This window comes from Castor canadensis, chromosome 1 (genome assembly GCF_047511655.1).
Source record: "Castor canadensis chromosome 1, mCasCan1.hap1v2, whole genome shotgun sequence".
Lineage (NCBI taxonomy): Eukaryota > Metazoa > Chordata > Mammalia > Rodentia > Castoridae > Castor > Castor canadensis.
The window spans coordinates 165,162,881-165,174,958 of NC_133386.1; the positions used below are offsets into that span (position 1 = coordinate 165,162,881).

At 35.2% G+C, this 12,078-nt stretch overlaps 1 protein-coding gene across 2 annotated transcripts in view; it reads right to left on the minus strand.

Moving 5' to 3' along the window:
• Positions 1-529: 529 nt before the first annotated feature.
• Positions 530-12,078, minus strand: part of Lgr4 (leucine rich repeat containing G protein-coupled receptor 4) — a 92,628-nt gene continuing 81,079 nt past the window's right edge. For both annotated transcript variants that reach the window (XM_020177312.2, XM_074043167.1), the window contains exons 12-18: positions 11,199-11,264; positions 10,468-10,539; positions 8,356-8,427; positions 7,612-7,737; positions 6,400-6,515; positions 6,072-6,155; positions 530-3,750 (exon numbers count right to left, since the gene is read on the minus strand). In XM_020177312.2, the coding sequence (XP_020032901.2) occupies positions 2,474-3,750; positions 6,072-6,155; positions 6,400-6,515; positions 7,612-7,737; positions 8,356-8,427; positions 10,468-10,539; positions 11,199-11,264 (1,813 nt within the window). In that variant the 3' untranslated portion in view covers positions 530-2,473. The remainder of the gene's footprint in view (positions 3,751-6,071; positions 6,156-6,399; positions 6,516-7,611; positions 7,738-8,355; positions 8,428-10,467; positions 10,540-11,198; positions 11,265-12,078) is intronic.

The window sequence follows — 12,078 nt, forward strand, 5'->3', positions numbered from 1 at the left end:
GAATGGTATGAAGGGTAGAGAGAAGAGGTAATAGAAATTTTAAACTTTTGAAGTTTAACACACACACATATACACACAACAAAAAAAAAACCTATGTACAGAACTAAGAGGAATTAGGTTCTGGTTGGAGTCTTAGGTGGTTCAAAGATTCTCATAAATTTGGTATGGTTCAGGGATTCACTTAAATTTCATTAAACCAATTGTTTTCTCACTTGTAAAATGAGGGTTTGAAGACTGTGAATCTAGGCAATTGATTACATTTAATATCTTGCAGGTTTTCAAATCATTTGCTTTTAAATAAAGATCTAGTTGATAGGATTCTCTTAATCTTCACAGTTTGTTTCCATGATATGGTTCAGATTTATATAGGCTAAAACTTCTAAGTTTCATCCAAGTGTTCTTAAACATTTAGAAATGATTATCAAAACAGTGTTTACTAATAGTTATTTCCAATATTTCTCCTAATACTCCATACTTAAAGTTTTTAACAAACCTACATAACACTGAGTAAATTTATTAAATGCTTAAATATAAATTAAGCCAAAATAGATTGCTTTCTAGAAACTTTAATATTGAAAACATTGAATACAATATTATAATTGTCACATATTTTTTATATCTGCTATTCTATTTTTTAAATGAAGTTCAATAGCTTGAATTTTAGGAAAAATATTTAATTAGGATTTTCTTACCAAGTTATGATTTAATATTTATCAGATGTGTAAATATACAAACATAGCATTTTTTTAAACTTGTAAATAGTTGACCTTAAAAAATTACACACTGTAAATAAATCCCTCCCGCATTTTATACAAACTACATGATTTTGATATACAAAGATTCTGTTTTTATTACACTGACAATGTACAACCAAGACTATTTACAATGCCAAAAAAAGTATATAAACCACAATTTAACATTCTGCTACTGGCAGCCACTATAGTTTAGGAGGTAGCTTTAATTAAACAAAATGAACAGAAGCCTTATTTCCCAACTTGTGTTCTAAAAATAATTTACATAAGATAAAAATTCATTATATGCACAGTATGTACAGTTTAATTGTTAAACTGCAATCTAGCTTAATTCTTTTGAATATCCAGAATAACTAAACATGGCAGTGGGTTTGCTATTGATTCAACATTATTCAAAATACATGTTGAGCACTTGTAACTTTAAGACTTCACATGTCAGAGGCCCAAAGATGAGAATCAAGTAAAATTTTTAATTTTTAAAGACATAGGACTAAGCTTCATTCCTTTTCTCCCCTCCCCTTAATGACATACTTGTCTTGTCTAACCAGGCTCAACATCTGAGCTATTGAACATGCAACCTTCTGATCTGGAGTCAGATGTGCTACCATTGCACCACGAGGCCTGCTCAACATCTGAGCTATTGAATAGCTTTTTATAACTCATAATTTGGGAAAATCGTATTGAAGCTTCCATGTAATAGCACAGGAGAATCCAGCTGACTAAGAAATAAATGTAAGTGCTTTGTGTCATAGCTACTACTCCTAGTTTCTTCTAATTACATAAGATTATTTATCCCAGTTTACTTTCTGTATAATCCAAACTATAAATGGATGACATACCAACAAAATTGGAAAATATCAGTACAGCCAATGATACTAGGAAGTGTTTATTAATGGAACATTAGGTGGAGCCATAAAATCCTTCAGGTACTATTAAAATCTCCAGATTAGTAGTTTAGCCAAATCTACTGAACACATACAGCAATTAGCTCTTTATTTTTTCCCAGTAGCATGACTGCAAAATACTAGAAAATAATTATGATGATCATACCAAAGCAATGTGTAAGGACCAAAAAGAAATTTACTATTTTTTTTTAAATCTAACAGCTGTTAATATTGTCTTTAAAACATCTTCAGGTTTTACATTTATAAATCAGGTGAACAAAATTTATGATTCTCTTACATCAAAGATAGAAATAGGAAACAAGAAAGTAATGCCTATGTGCACCCTCACTGTTCTAGCTGGAAGATAATCCCTTTTTTGGCCCTGTAGTAAGTTGTCCTGAGATTAATGATGAAACATTAGGTAAAATTAGCAAGACATTTCCATTTTATAAAATCACAGTTTATAATATACTTTAAAAAATATTAACAGCTGTTCTCTATCTTGTGCTTAATTCAGAAAGAGATGTAAATTTCCATCTTATGGATCACAAAAACTTAATTTTATATTGCTATCCTACACCCCAAATCCTGTTCAAGTTATATTTGCGTCAAATAGGCCACACATTGCTTGGACATTACATTTTTCACTAATTTATCATTTATGCACCTGTTCTTTGAAAACATCTGGTTTGAGAAATAAATTGCCACCTTCCTCTTCTAAGTGACACCAGGCAGTGATTTACAGAAGTGCCTCCCAGATAAAAAATCAGAATAGGGTCCACTCTATAAACACTGATTTTGGTTGATGGGGAAAACAGTTACAAACACAGTAGTAGTTCAGTCTTTAACTCTTGGTAGATTGTAAGCATAGCGCACCAAAGGAAATCCTCGGCTCTGATAGAAGCAGGCTCTTCCACAGGCCTGTACCTGGTCTGAACTGTCTGAGACAAAGGAATCTTCTTCATCTGCATAGTCCGAGTGGGCCGACTGTGTGCCACAATCAGACCAATAACCCTCTGGTCTTTGGCAAGAAGCCACTGCCAATGCAGGGCAGCTGTGTGATTTTATTAAGTGTTTGCATGATACTGGTTTTGTCAGAAGAAATGATTCACAACAGTCACACACAGTCAGGTTACCCTGCAAGTGAGAGTACATGCCACAGTCATAGTAGAAATCCTGTTCCACACAACCTCCTTGGCTACTGATGGAGACCGAAACCGATCCACTTTTCTTGGTAACACGTCGCTTCAGTAACTTCCAGTCTTCTTTAAACTTTGGATTGAAGAAAACATACAGGACCGGATTCAGGCAAGCAGGCAATGGGAAAAATATCAGAGTAACGGACTTCATTATTTCAGGGCTGATTGAGATTGCAGTGATCAATGGTGCAAATGAGAAAAACGCAACAGGGCAGAAAAAGATGCAATTGGTAAAGATTAGCCAAGCCACATGCTTAATCATGCTAGACTGTGAGTTTTCTGAGAGGTCCTCTTTTTCCAAGTTGCAGTAAAGTTTAGTGTAGATAATGGCCATTAATAAAAATGCTACTGAGTTTAACAGCACTAAGGTTACCGTATAGCCCAATGATGGCGTCTCTCCTGTTGGAAAGGGCAAGCACAAGGGTGATGCAGAATACTCCCCTCTGTGGAAAAGAGGGGAACAGCCTGCTACTGCAGCACCCAGGAAAGCAAACAGGGCAGCAGTCCGGAACCGCTTGAGATGACTGCTCTTCCCATTTTTCATTATATCTTTTGCAGATAAGTTTCTTTCAACAGCTGCTAATGTTAATAAAAATATGGCACTCTCTGAGGAGAAAACTGCAAGAAATCCAGCTACTTTGCAGCCACTGCCCGTCTCCCACCAAATGCCAAATTCAGCGAATCTGCCCCAAGACACAGCATCGAGAAAAGTTAGGATGCCCGTATAGATTCCCATGAATAAGTTAGACACAGAAATCAAGCCTATGAACAATTTGGAGGAAGGCAGTGATGTACAAGATGCAAATGTTGTTAAAATGACAAGTAGGTTGAAAAATAGTGCAACCAAGAAAATGAACCACACAGTAAGACGGATCATCCAGCTTCCCAGTAAATATTCACAGGGCTTAAAAGCACCTAAAATGAAAAAGAGGACAAATGAAAGTTTATGAGGACCATATTTCATATGATAAGGCATGATAAAGTAATGATAGTTAAATGTTCAATAAGTTTGCTACCTTTTGAAAAAATTAGTAGTTCTAAGATACTTCAGTCATGGACTAGGCTTTAATTTCTTTTATCAAATATCTGGCAAGGTCACACAGAGATATTCCAAAGGAAAAAAAATTTACTTCTTCTTATGCTGAATTAATACACATAATGCAGATGTCTAACGCATAAAAGGTACTTGATAATACTGAAGGTCTGGAATCAAATGGTCCATCACTTGCTAGTCTTACCTTTGGAGAGCAACTAAGACCTCCATCAATTTTACTATCTCAGCTATGGATAATAATGCTTGTTTCACAGATCTGTGCAACTTAAGTGAAATTACATAACAGAGTACTTAAGCAGGCTGCCCGGGACATAGTTGGTCTTCAGTAAATATTAGTTCCTCTTTCTTCTTTCTTTGTAGTCCCTATATACTTTATAACTGTACATGTATATAGACATACATATTTAAACATATTTCTACCCATTTCTTATGGTTTTCAAAGGCAACCTGATGATGAAAGTTACAATAGGCATAATCATCCCCATTTTTCATCCAGAGAAACTCACATTTCAAAGCCTCTGATTGACCTGACAAAGACAATCCAGTAAGATAGTATAGCTAGGGTTAAACCACACTGATAATAACTATACAATGCTTGGTACCAAAAAAATAGCCCCATATAACACAAGGATTGCCAGAATTGATTGAGTAACTGAATTGTTTGTTCTAGTAACTGATTTTCACATGCTAGTTATGTCATAAGTGACAACTGTCATATTTTAAAAATTAGGAATGAATAAAAAAATTGACAAGAAGCACAAGAAAACTATGTATTGCAATTATCTAAAAGACATGTTTCATCTTTCTGAACTGACATGACATTTGACATGTGCAATAAACCATTTCAGTTGTCAAGATATGCAAGACCTAAAAAGCTAATTCTGCACAATTTATCTGATTTCCAAGTAACACAAACATTTATAATTTAAATTTTATTTTCATTTCCCCCTCTGGAAGTGCTTTAACACCCTTATCTCTGTATAGGAATTCATCATTCTTTATGAGCGAGGAGCAGCTCATCTGACCTGGGAGAACAGGACATCTTTTGGGAAATGTTTCATAGGTCACTTTCCCCCAAAAAAAGCAGCCAATATCCAGGCTCTGTTTTTGAAGCCTGCTGCATTCTCTTGATCAAACAAAAGGGTCTGGTTTCTCCTCCACTACCTCCTTCTGCATAAGCATACCTATGTGTGTGTTATCATAACTGAGTTCAACCTCACTGCCATCTTAGGGAGGTGACCTCAAGCCAGCTTTCCTTCCAGCCAAACAGTGTGAAAGAAATGGAATTGTTGCATGTTTAAGTCCAGTCTCCCCTTTAAGAAAGATGTTCCCTGCTCACTGGAGTCCAGTTCTTTCTGTATATTCTCCAACACATGAACCCCAGTGGAGCAAATAAGTGAGTTGCATGCACCCCAATTTCCAAAAATCAAGATAGGGACTAACACACAGCAAAATAAACTAAAACAATTCTTGGCTGATCCCAGACATGCATCATAACTTTAAACTTATTCTCTACACAAGGCACTGTGTTAAGTATTCAAAGACTACAAATACAACACTACAAGAAGGTCACAATTCAGCAGTCATCATTAGTGAATTCATAATGCCCAGATAATCCTGTGGCATCATATTAACAAAGAATCTACTTTGTAGACATAATTTAAGCAAAATTAATGAATCCTTTCTTTAACAGTAACATTGTAAAACTATCTTCTCAGATAAATCAGGCAGAATATTACAATCACAACCAAATGTGTGGCATCAATTTAGCAACTTTCCCAAGACTCCTAAGTCCAATGAAGTAAATCAGAAAGAAAAGCCATGATTGCATTTCTAAAAATATTAATAACTCCCAAATTTAAAAATCCTTATAAATCAATGAGTTTGTTGAAATAGACGTAGAGTTAAAGGAGCAGTAAGAAACTGCCTCCCAGCTTGGCCCTCACTCAGGGAAGACTGTTAACATGCAGAGTGGGACTCAGTGGATCTGGCCCTGAAATCCTGCAAGGGATGCCTGAGCTGCTAGTATACAGACCACACTGAGTCAGAAGGTCTTACAGACAGGTTCATCTCATCCCACCATCACTATACAAGAAGTCACATGCCTCCCCCAAACTTTTAAATATATATGCCCCATGTTTACATAAAGTGAGAAATTATGACAAAACAGGCTGGGCGTTACCTGTTGAGGGGGTACAATGGATAATTATTTGACTATGTTCTTCATTTTCAGCATTGCCTGTGACATTTGCTGCATCACCAGTACCTGAATATGGAACATAAAGAATGTTCAATTGAAACTGTTTGTAAAAGTACAATATTTCCCTACCTTTTTTTCTCTTCAATGTGATGTACATTCAACTTATCTGAGCCTTGATAATGTTTAAGGTGGCAGTAACAAAGTCAATGCCATTTTCCTCACAGACTTCATATTGATCTTTCCCAAGCTGATTATAATACAGACACTTTGATTAATGCCTAAGGAGCATTCTAAAAGTTCATGAACTTGCCTTTGTCTTTTGTCACACTATGGTCTTGGAGGATGTTATCTTCTGTGTTTAAATTTGCATACGAGTCACAACCCCAAAATGCACAGCACTGATAAGCATATGGTACCGATAAAGACCTGGTTAAAAAAAATTGTAAAATACACTTTGAATAGCGGCTTCACAGATAGGGTTTTGTCTTGTAAAAACTATTCTCTGAAAACTGCAGTGAGAAGTCAGGAAGACCTGTCATATGTTTTAGGCTGGCCATTTATCCTCCCCAGGCCTCAGTGTTCAAATCTATGAAAAGAGCTCTGGTGGGCAGAAGAAGGACGGGGATGGTTAAGAAAGATATAAGATGTGGTGAATCTGATCAAAATACATTATATGCATGTATAATGAAATCCCTCTGTACAATTAATTTATGCTAATAATTTTTTTAGAAAAAGTTTTGGAAAGTTCATGAAGATCACAAAGATACACCATGAGGACGGGATGTGTGGCTCAAGTGGTAGAGCCCTGCCTCGTGAGAACAAAGCCCTGAGCTCAAACTCCAGTATCAACAAAAAGTAAAAAATAAATAAATGCCATGACCGTATCCTTTCCATAAGGAATTTTAAAAGTTTAATGCAAACTAAGTCATATTTAAAATATCATAACAATACTGTAATCTAAAGTAAAAATCTTATATATGGCTTAACCATCCTCAACGTAACATATGAAACTGGTAGTTTCATTTCTCCAGGTCATTTGTGACTTTGTATCATTAAATAAACTTATACTGTTCATATAAATGTAGTGAAAGTATTTATTCTCTTTTCCACAATAATATTCTCAAGCCCTTTCTCTGCCACTTATAAAGAGGTCTCCCTATAAATCTGAAGTCTCTATGTAGTATCACAGCATTATAATACTTTTATGTAAGCTCACACTAATATAGTAGGTGACATCTTATTGCGCATGACAAGTTCATTATCTTAAAAAAATTCTGAGCAGTTACACTATGTCTTTGAGAACGTCAAGCACTTCTTCAGTCCATGTTCTCAACAACTGTAATAACACTCATGCTGTCATTCACTAAATTTGCAAGGATAGAGTAGAAAATACCCATAAATTATATACTACCAAAAAATGTGGGAACCACAGCAAAAAAACAAAACCAAAAAAAAATACAACACTGTAATTTTGGAGCCTACCATAAACTCAATAAAAAAAGAGAAATAAGCAAAAACACACCTGAGATTACCAAAGTCTTTTGCTGCTAAGGCTTCTTTCAGCTTGAAGTTTCCTACAAGTTTCAGTTGATTTAGCCCATTCAGGCCTTCCGTAGGAAATGCAGTTAATTTGTTGAAACTTACATCTCTAAAATGTGAATGAGACTTCAAGTTAACTCCCTAAGATACAAATCACATTAAAAAAAAGTCTGTACATATTTTCACATAACAAAATTAAGCTCTGGTATGCTAAAATGATAGATATGTCTTGTCATGTAAGAAGCTGTCACTATATCAACATACTTTAGCATACATACTAGAAAACAACTAAATAGAAAAATATTTTCAAGCTGGGTTGGTGGCTCACACCTGTAATTCTAGCTACTTGGGAGGCAGAAATCAGGAGGACCAAGGTTCAAGACCAGCCCATCCAAATAGTTCATGACATACCCCACCTCTAAAATAACCAGAGTAAACTGGACTGGAGGTGTGGCTCAAGTGGGAGAGTGCTTACTTTGCAATTAAGAAGCCCTAAGTTCAAATCCCAGTCTCACCAAAAAAAAAAAAAAAAGTATTTGACCATGTTAAAACATATCCATAATCCTAGCACTCAGGAGACAGGAGAATTGAGAGTTTGAGGCTAACCTGGGCTATCTAGTGAGACCCTGTCTCAATAAATAAATAAATAAAAAAGAAAAGCACAAATTTCTTTAGCACTATCTACTAATTTTGTGATATTACTGTATACAATCATCTGTCTACTTACAGATTAGTAATTGGCCCAAGCTTTGCAAAAGCTCTGCTGTGAATTTCATGGATCAGATTTCTACTCAAATCTCTGAAATTATAAGAGTAACATGTTAATTTTTTTTTAAATAAACACTCAAAATACCAGTCAGTTAACTTAAATTGTACTTTAGAATCTGAGGTAGTAACATGATACCCCTGATGACAAAGATCTTCAACCTTCTCCAGCAACATTTTTCATGTTTATATTCATTGTCCCTCTTTTCTAAAAATCTATTTCTTAAAAATTTGCTCCCTGTAGCAGTAAGTTTAGCTGGCATCTGTTTCAAAACAGCTGTGAATATTCTTTATTTTATCATTCTGGTACCAGTTCAAAAATTGAAATGATGTAAACCTTTGGTACTATTAACTAGGGGAGGAAAAACCCAGCCCCCAACAAAGCTGAAAATAAAAACAGGCTGCACAGTTGTTTGCTTTCTCAAAGGTTAGTGATAAGACTCTGAAGGAAAACAAATAATCAATAAGCAAATAAGAGCATTCCAGGAGGGTTTCAGATAGCATTCTTTTCCAAAGCAGGAAACTAAAAAAACCCTATTAATAGTAGAGCTAGCTTTATGCTCACAAATACACCCCGAAAAATTCTGATATTACAGAATTAACAAACCAGAGAAAATTTATAACCACACTTATATTAAGCCTTAATGGAAATTTAAAGATTGGATAAATTGATTCCAGAGCAAATCTCCTGGATAACAGAAAACATGACAAAGTTGGTTACAAATCATGAGAAGACCTGTTTTTTACTGTTGTAGCCCATCGGTGCTCTAGAGATGATGGCCCTGTCCCCATGGGCTGCCCAGGCCCACAGAAATCCCGTCCACCACAAAGGAAGATGCACCAACCCAACTACCAGTTAAACAATTTTTAGTAGAATGAATGTTTTTGTTTGTTTGCTTTTTGTGGTGCTGGGAACCAAACCCAGGGCCTCGTGCATGCTAGAGAATTGAGCTACTACTGAGCTATATAACCAGCCTCTTTTATTCCTAAAAGGGAATCCACTAAAAAAAACAGATTCAATACATGTAGGTTCTCTTCACTGTCAAGCTTTCAAACTTTATATTTAAACTATATGCATTAATTTAGTGTATTACATTTTCTATACTAGAGTTCTATGAAGGTAGTGAGTGACATGGTTTATAACCTCTATACTCCCAGGCTTAGTAGACTGCCTGGCACAAATGTGTGTGTCTGTGTGTGTGTGTGTGCGTAAGCATGTGTGTGTGCATTTATTTATTTATGTGGTACTGAGGATCAAACTCAGGACACTGCACCTTAATGTCTACCCCTAGTCCTTTAGCTTTTTTGTTTGTTTTTCAGGTAGGCTCCCCTGCTTTTTGCTGGGCTGGCTTTAGACATAACCCTCCCAGCTCTGCCTCTCAAGTAGCTGGGATTGCAGGTTAAATTATACCACCACGCCTACCTTGTTTTTAACATAGGATCTTACTAACTTTTTTTGTCTGGGCTGGCCTCAAACCCAGATCTGCCTATGTCTGTCTCCAGAGTAGTTGGGATTATAAGTGTATTTCATCACATCTAGCCCTAGGTAAATTTTAAAATGAGTGCTTCTGCTATACATAAGCTGTATTTGTTACGACAGACACCTTAAAGCAGGGGCCAGCCAACTTTTCTCTGTAGAAGGCCAAATAGTAAATATTTTCACCTTTGTGGGTCAGCGGCCTCTGCTGTAACTGCTCAGTTGTGTTATACCAGGAGTAAAGCACCTTCAGCAAAAGGCCTGGCCATAATTCAACAAAATATACAAAAACCAGAGGTAGGCTGGAGTTAATGAGTTCAAAAACTTCACTATTGTGACGTAAAAACAAACCAGATACATCACTTAGGTTAAATACATTATACTTTTGTCACTCACTGAAGTACAATATCACTAATTAATTAAGATCAAACAGTACAAAAGAAGATTATTTATAAGTAATAAATAATCTTTATTATTTTGAACAGTATTTTATAACAGAAATATTTTTAAATATAGCTATTAACATGGAAATCATAATGATACATGAATTTATAGCTTGACAACAATTTTGTCTTTAAAAATCATAGACAAACTCACAGAATCCTTAGGGATGCCAGGCCTTGAAAAGTATTTTCCTTTATTTCATAGATTTGATTACGTTGCAATGAACTAAAAACGAAAGAGAAGACAGAAAAATTACTTTCTATCTGGAAAAATAACATTCTTAGTTAAACATTTCTAAGGTTAAATACCTATTCATTTGTATGTAGCATTAATGATCCTGTTGAATGCAAAGAAAATTATCATTTCCCCATCTGTGAAATGAGCAGACTAGACTAATTGGTATTCCATCCTAAATTATACTGGAAGTTAGCTGGTGCACAATCCAAATTCCTTATCAAGTCTACTCAAGTGTGAGAGAACAGAAATGACATAGTGAGAAAGAATTCAAGTAGCACAGGTTAGAGAGGGAGATAAAAAAATAGGAGAATTAGTTCCTCTCTCTTCCTAATGTCCTGACCAGCTCCCATCAGAGCTGTTCTACACAGGCACACAGCGGGTACCAATGTCCATGCCTTGTTTCTCTCAGTACCCAAGATACACTTGCCTGTGTTTTTAGATATAGCTACCCTCCCCTTCCAACATCTAATAGAATGCCTACTAAATGCCTGCTGCATGAAGAGATCTGGTACAATTTGGCACTTTCCTCACAGTAACAATTGATTATATGAATTTCTAATTTGTTAATATTAAAACAATTTACTTAACATAACCTGCTCAACAAACTAATAATATACCACAGCAAAAACAGTAAAAGACCAACTTACATTTCTTCTAGAGCATGGCAACCATTAAAACTCGGAAGGTCTCTTATATTGTTGTAAGATAAGTCCCTTAAAGCAAGAAAAATTAACAAATTAATGTCAATATTAGAATACTGTATCAAAAGCACTACACCCAGAAGCATCAAGAAAGCAGCTCCAAAATCTTCAAAAATAGACATGGCTGAACAAGAAAAGCAATTATTTTTTCCCTAAGACTTTTAAGCTTTGAGAGAACCTTAGTGATTTATAAAGTTTAAAAATATAATGTTGAGTATAGACAATATGAACAATGCTAAAGTATATTGAATTCTACAACAAATATATAAAATACAACATAGAAAATATATAAAGCTTCAGTTTTTTTAAAAAATAACATTCTTTCCAATATTTTTATGCCATAAATAAATTTCTATGCAGTAGAAATTTTAATTTATTTAAAAGCTGTAATGGCAGTAGTATGCTTACTCACGTCTTTTAAAATGTTTATACTTAATAGCAAAATAGTTAATATTTAATCCCAGTTTTCCCTCCTTGGTGATCATCACGTTTAAGTTTGATACCCCACTAAGCCATTGCATTACTTGTTCAGCCAATTCTCACTTGCTACCATCTCCTTCCGCTGAATACTTATTAACAACTTAGTAACTTATAGTTGTTTGTTCTGGTGACAATTTTATACATAATTACTATTCTGATTCAAGAAGGCTTCAGGCTCTACTAGGTTATAGGTGAAGCAGAAGAATATGGGGAGGTAATGCCCCTGGGGAAACTAGAATAAGGACAAGGAGTCAGAATAAGAAAAACAAAAAACAAAACAACAACAACAACAAAAAACAGGCTGAGGTTGCAGGGCTCTGGGTTCAATCTTGGGAGGGAGGAAGGA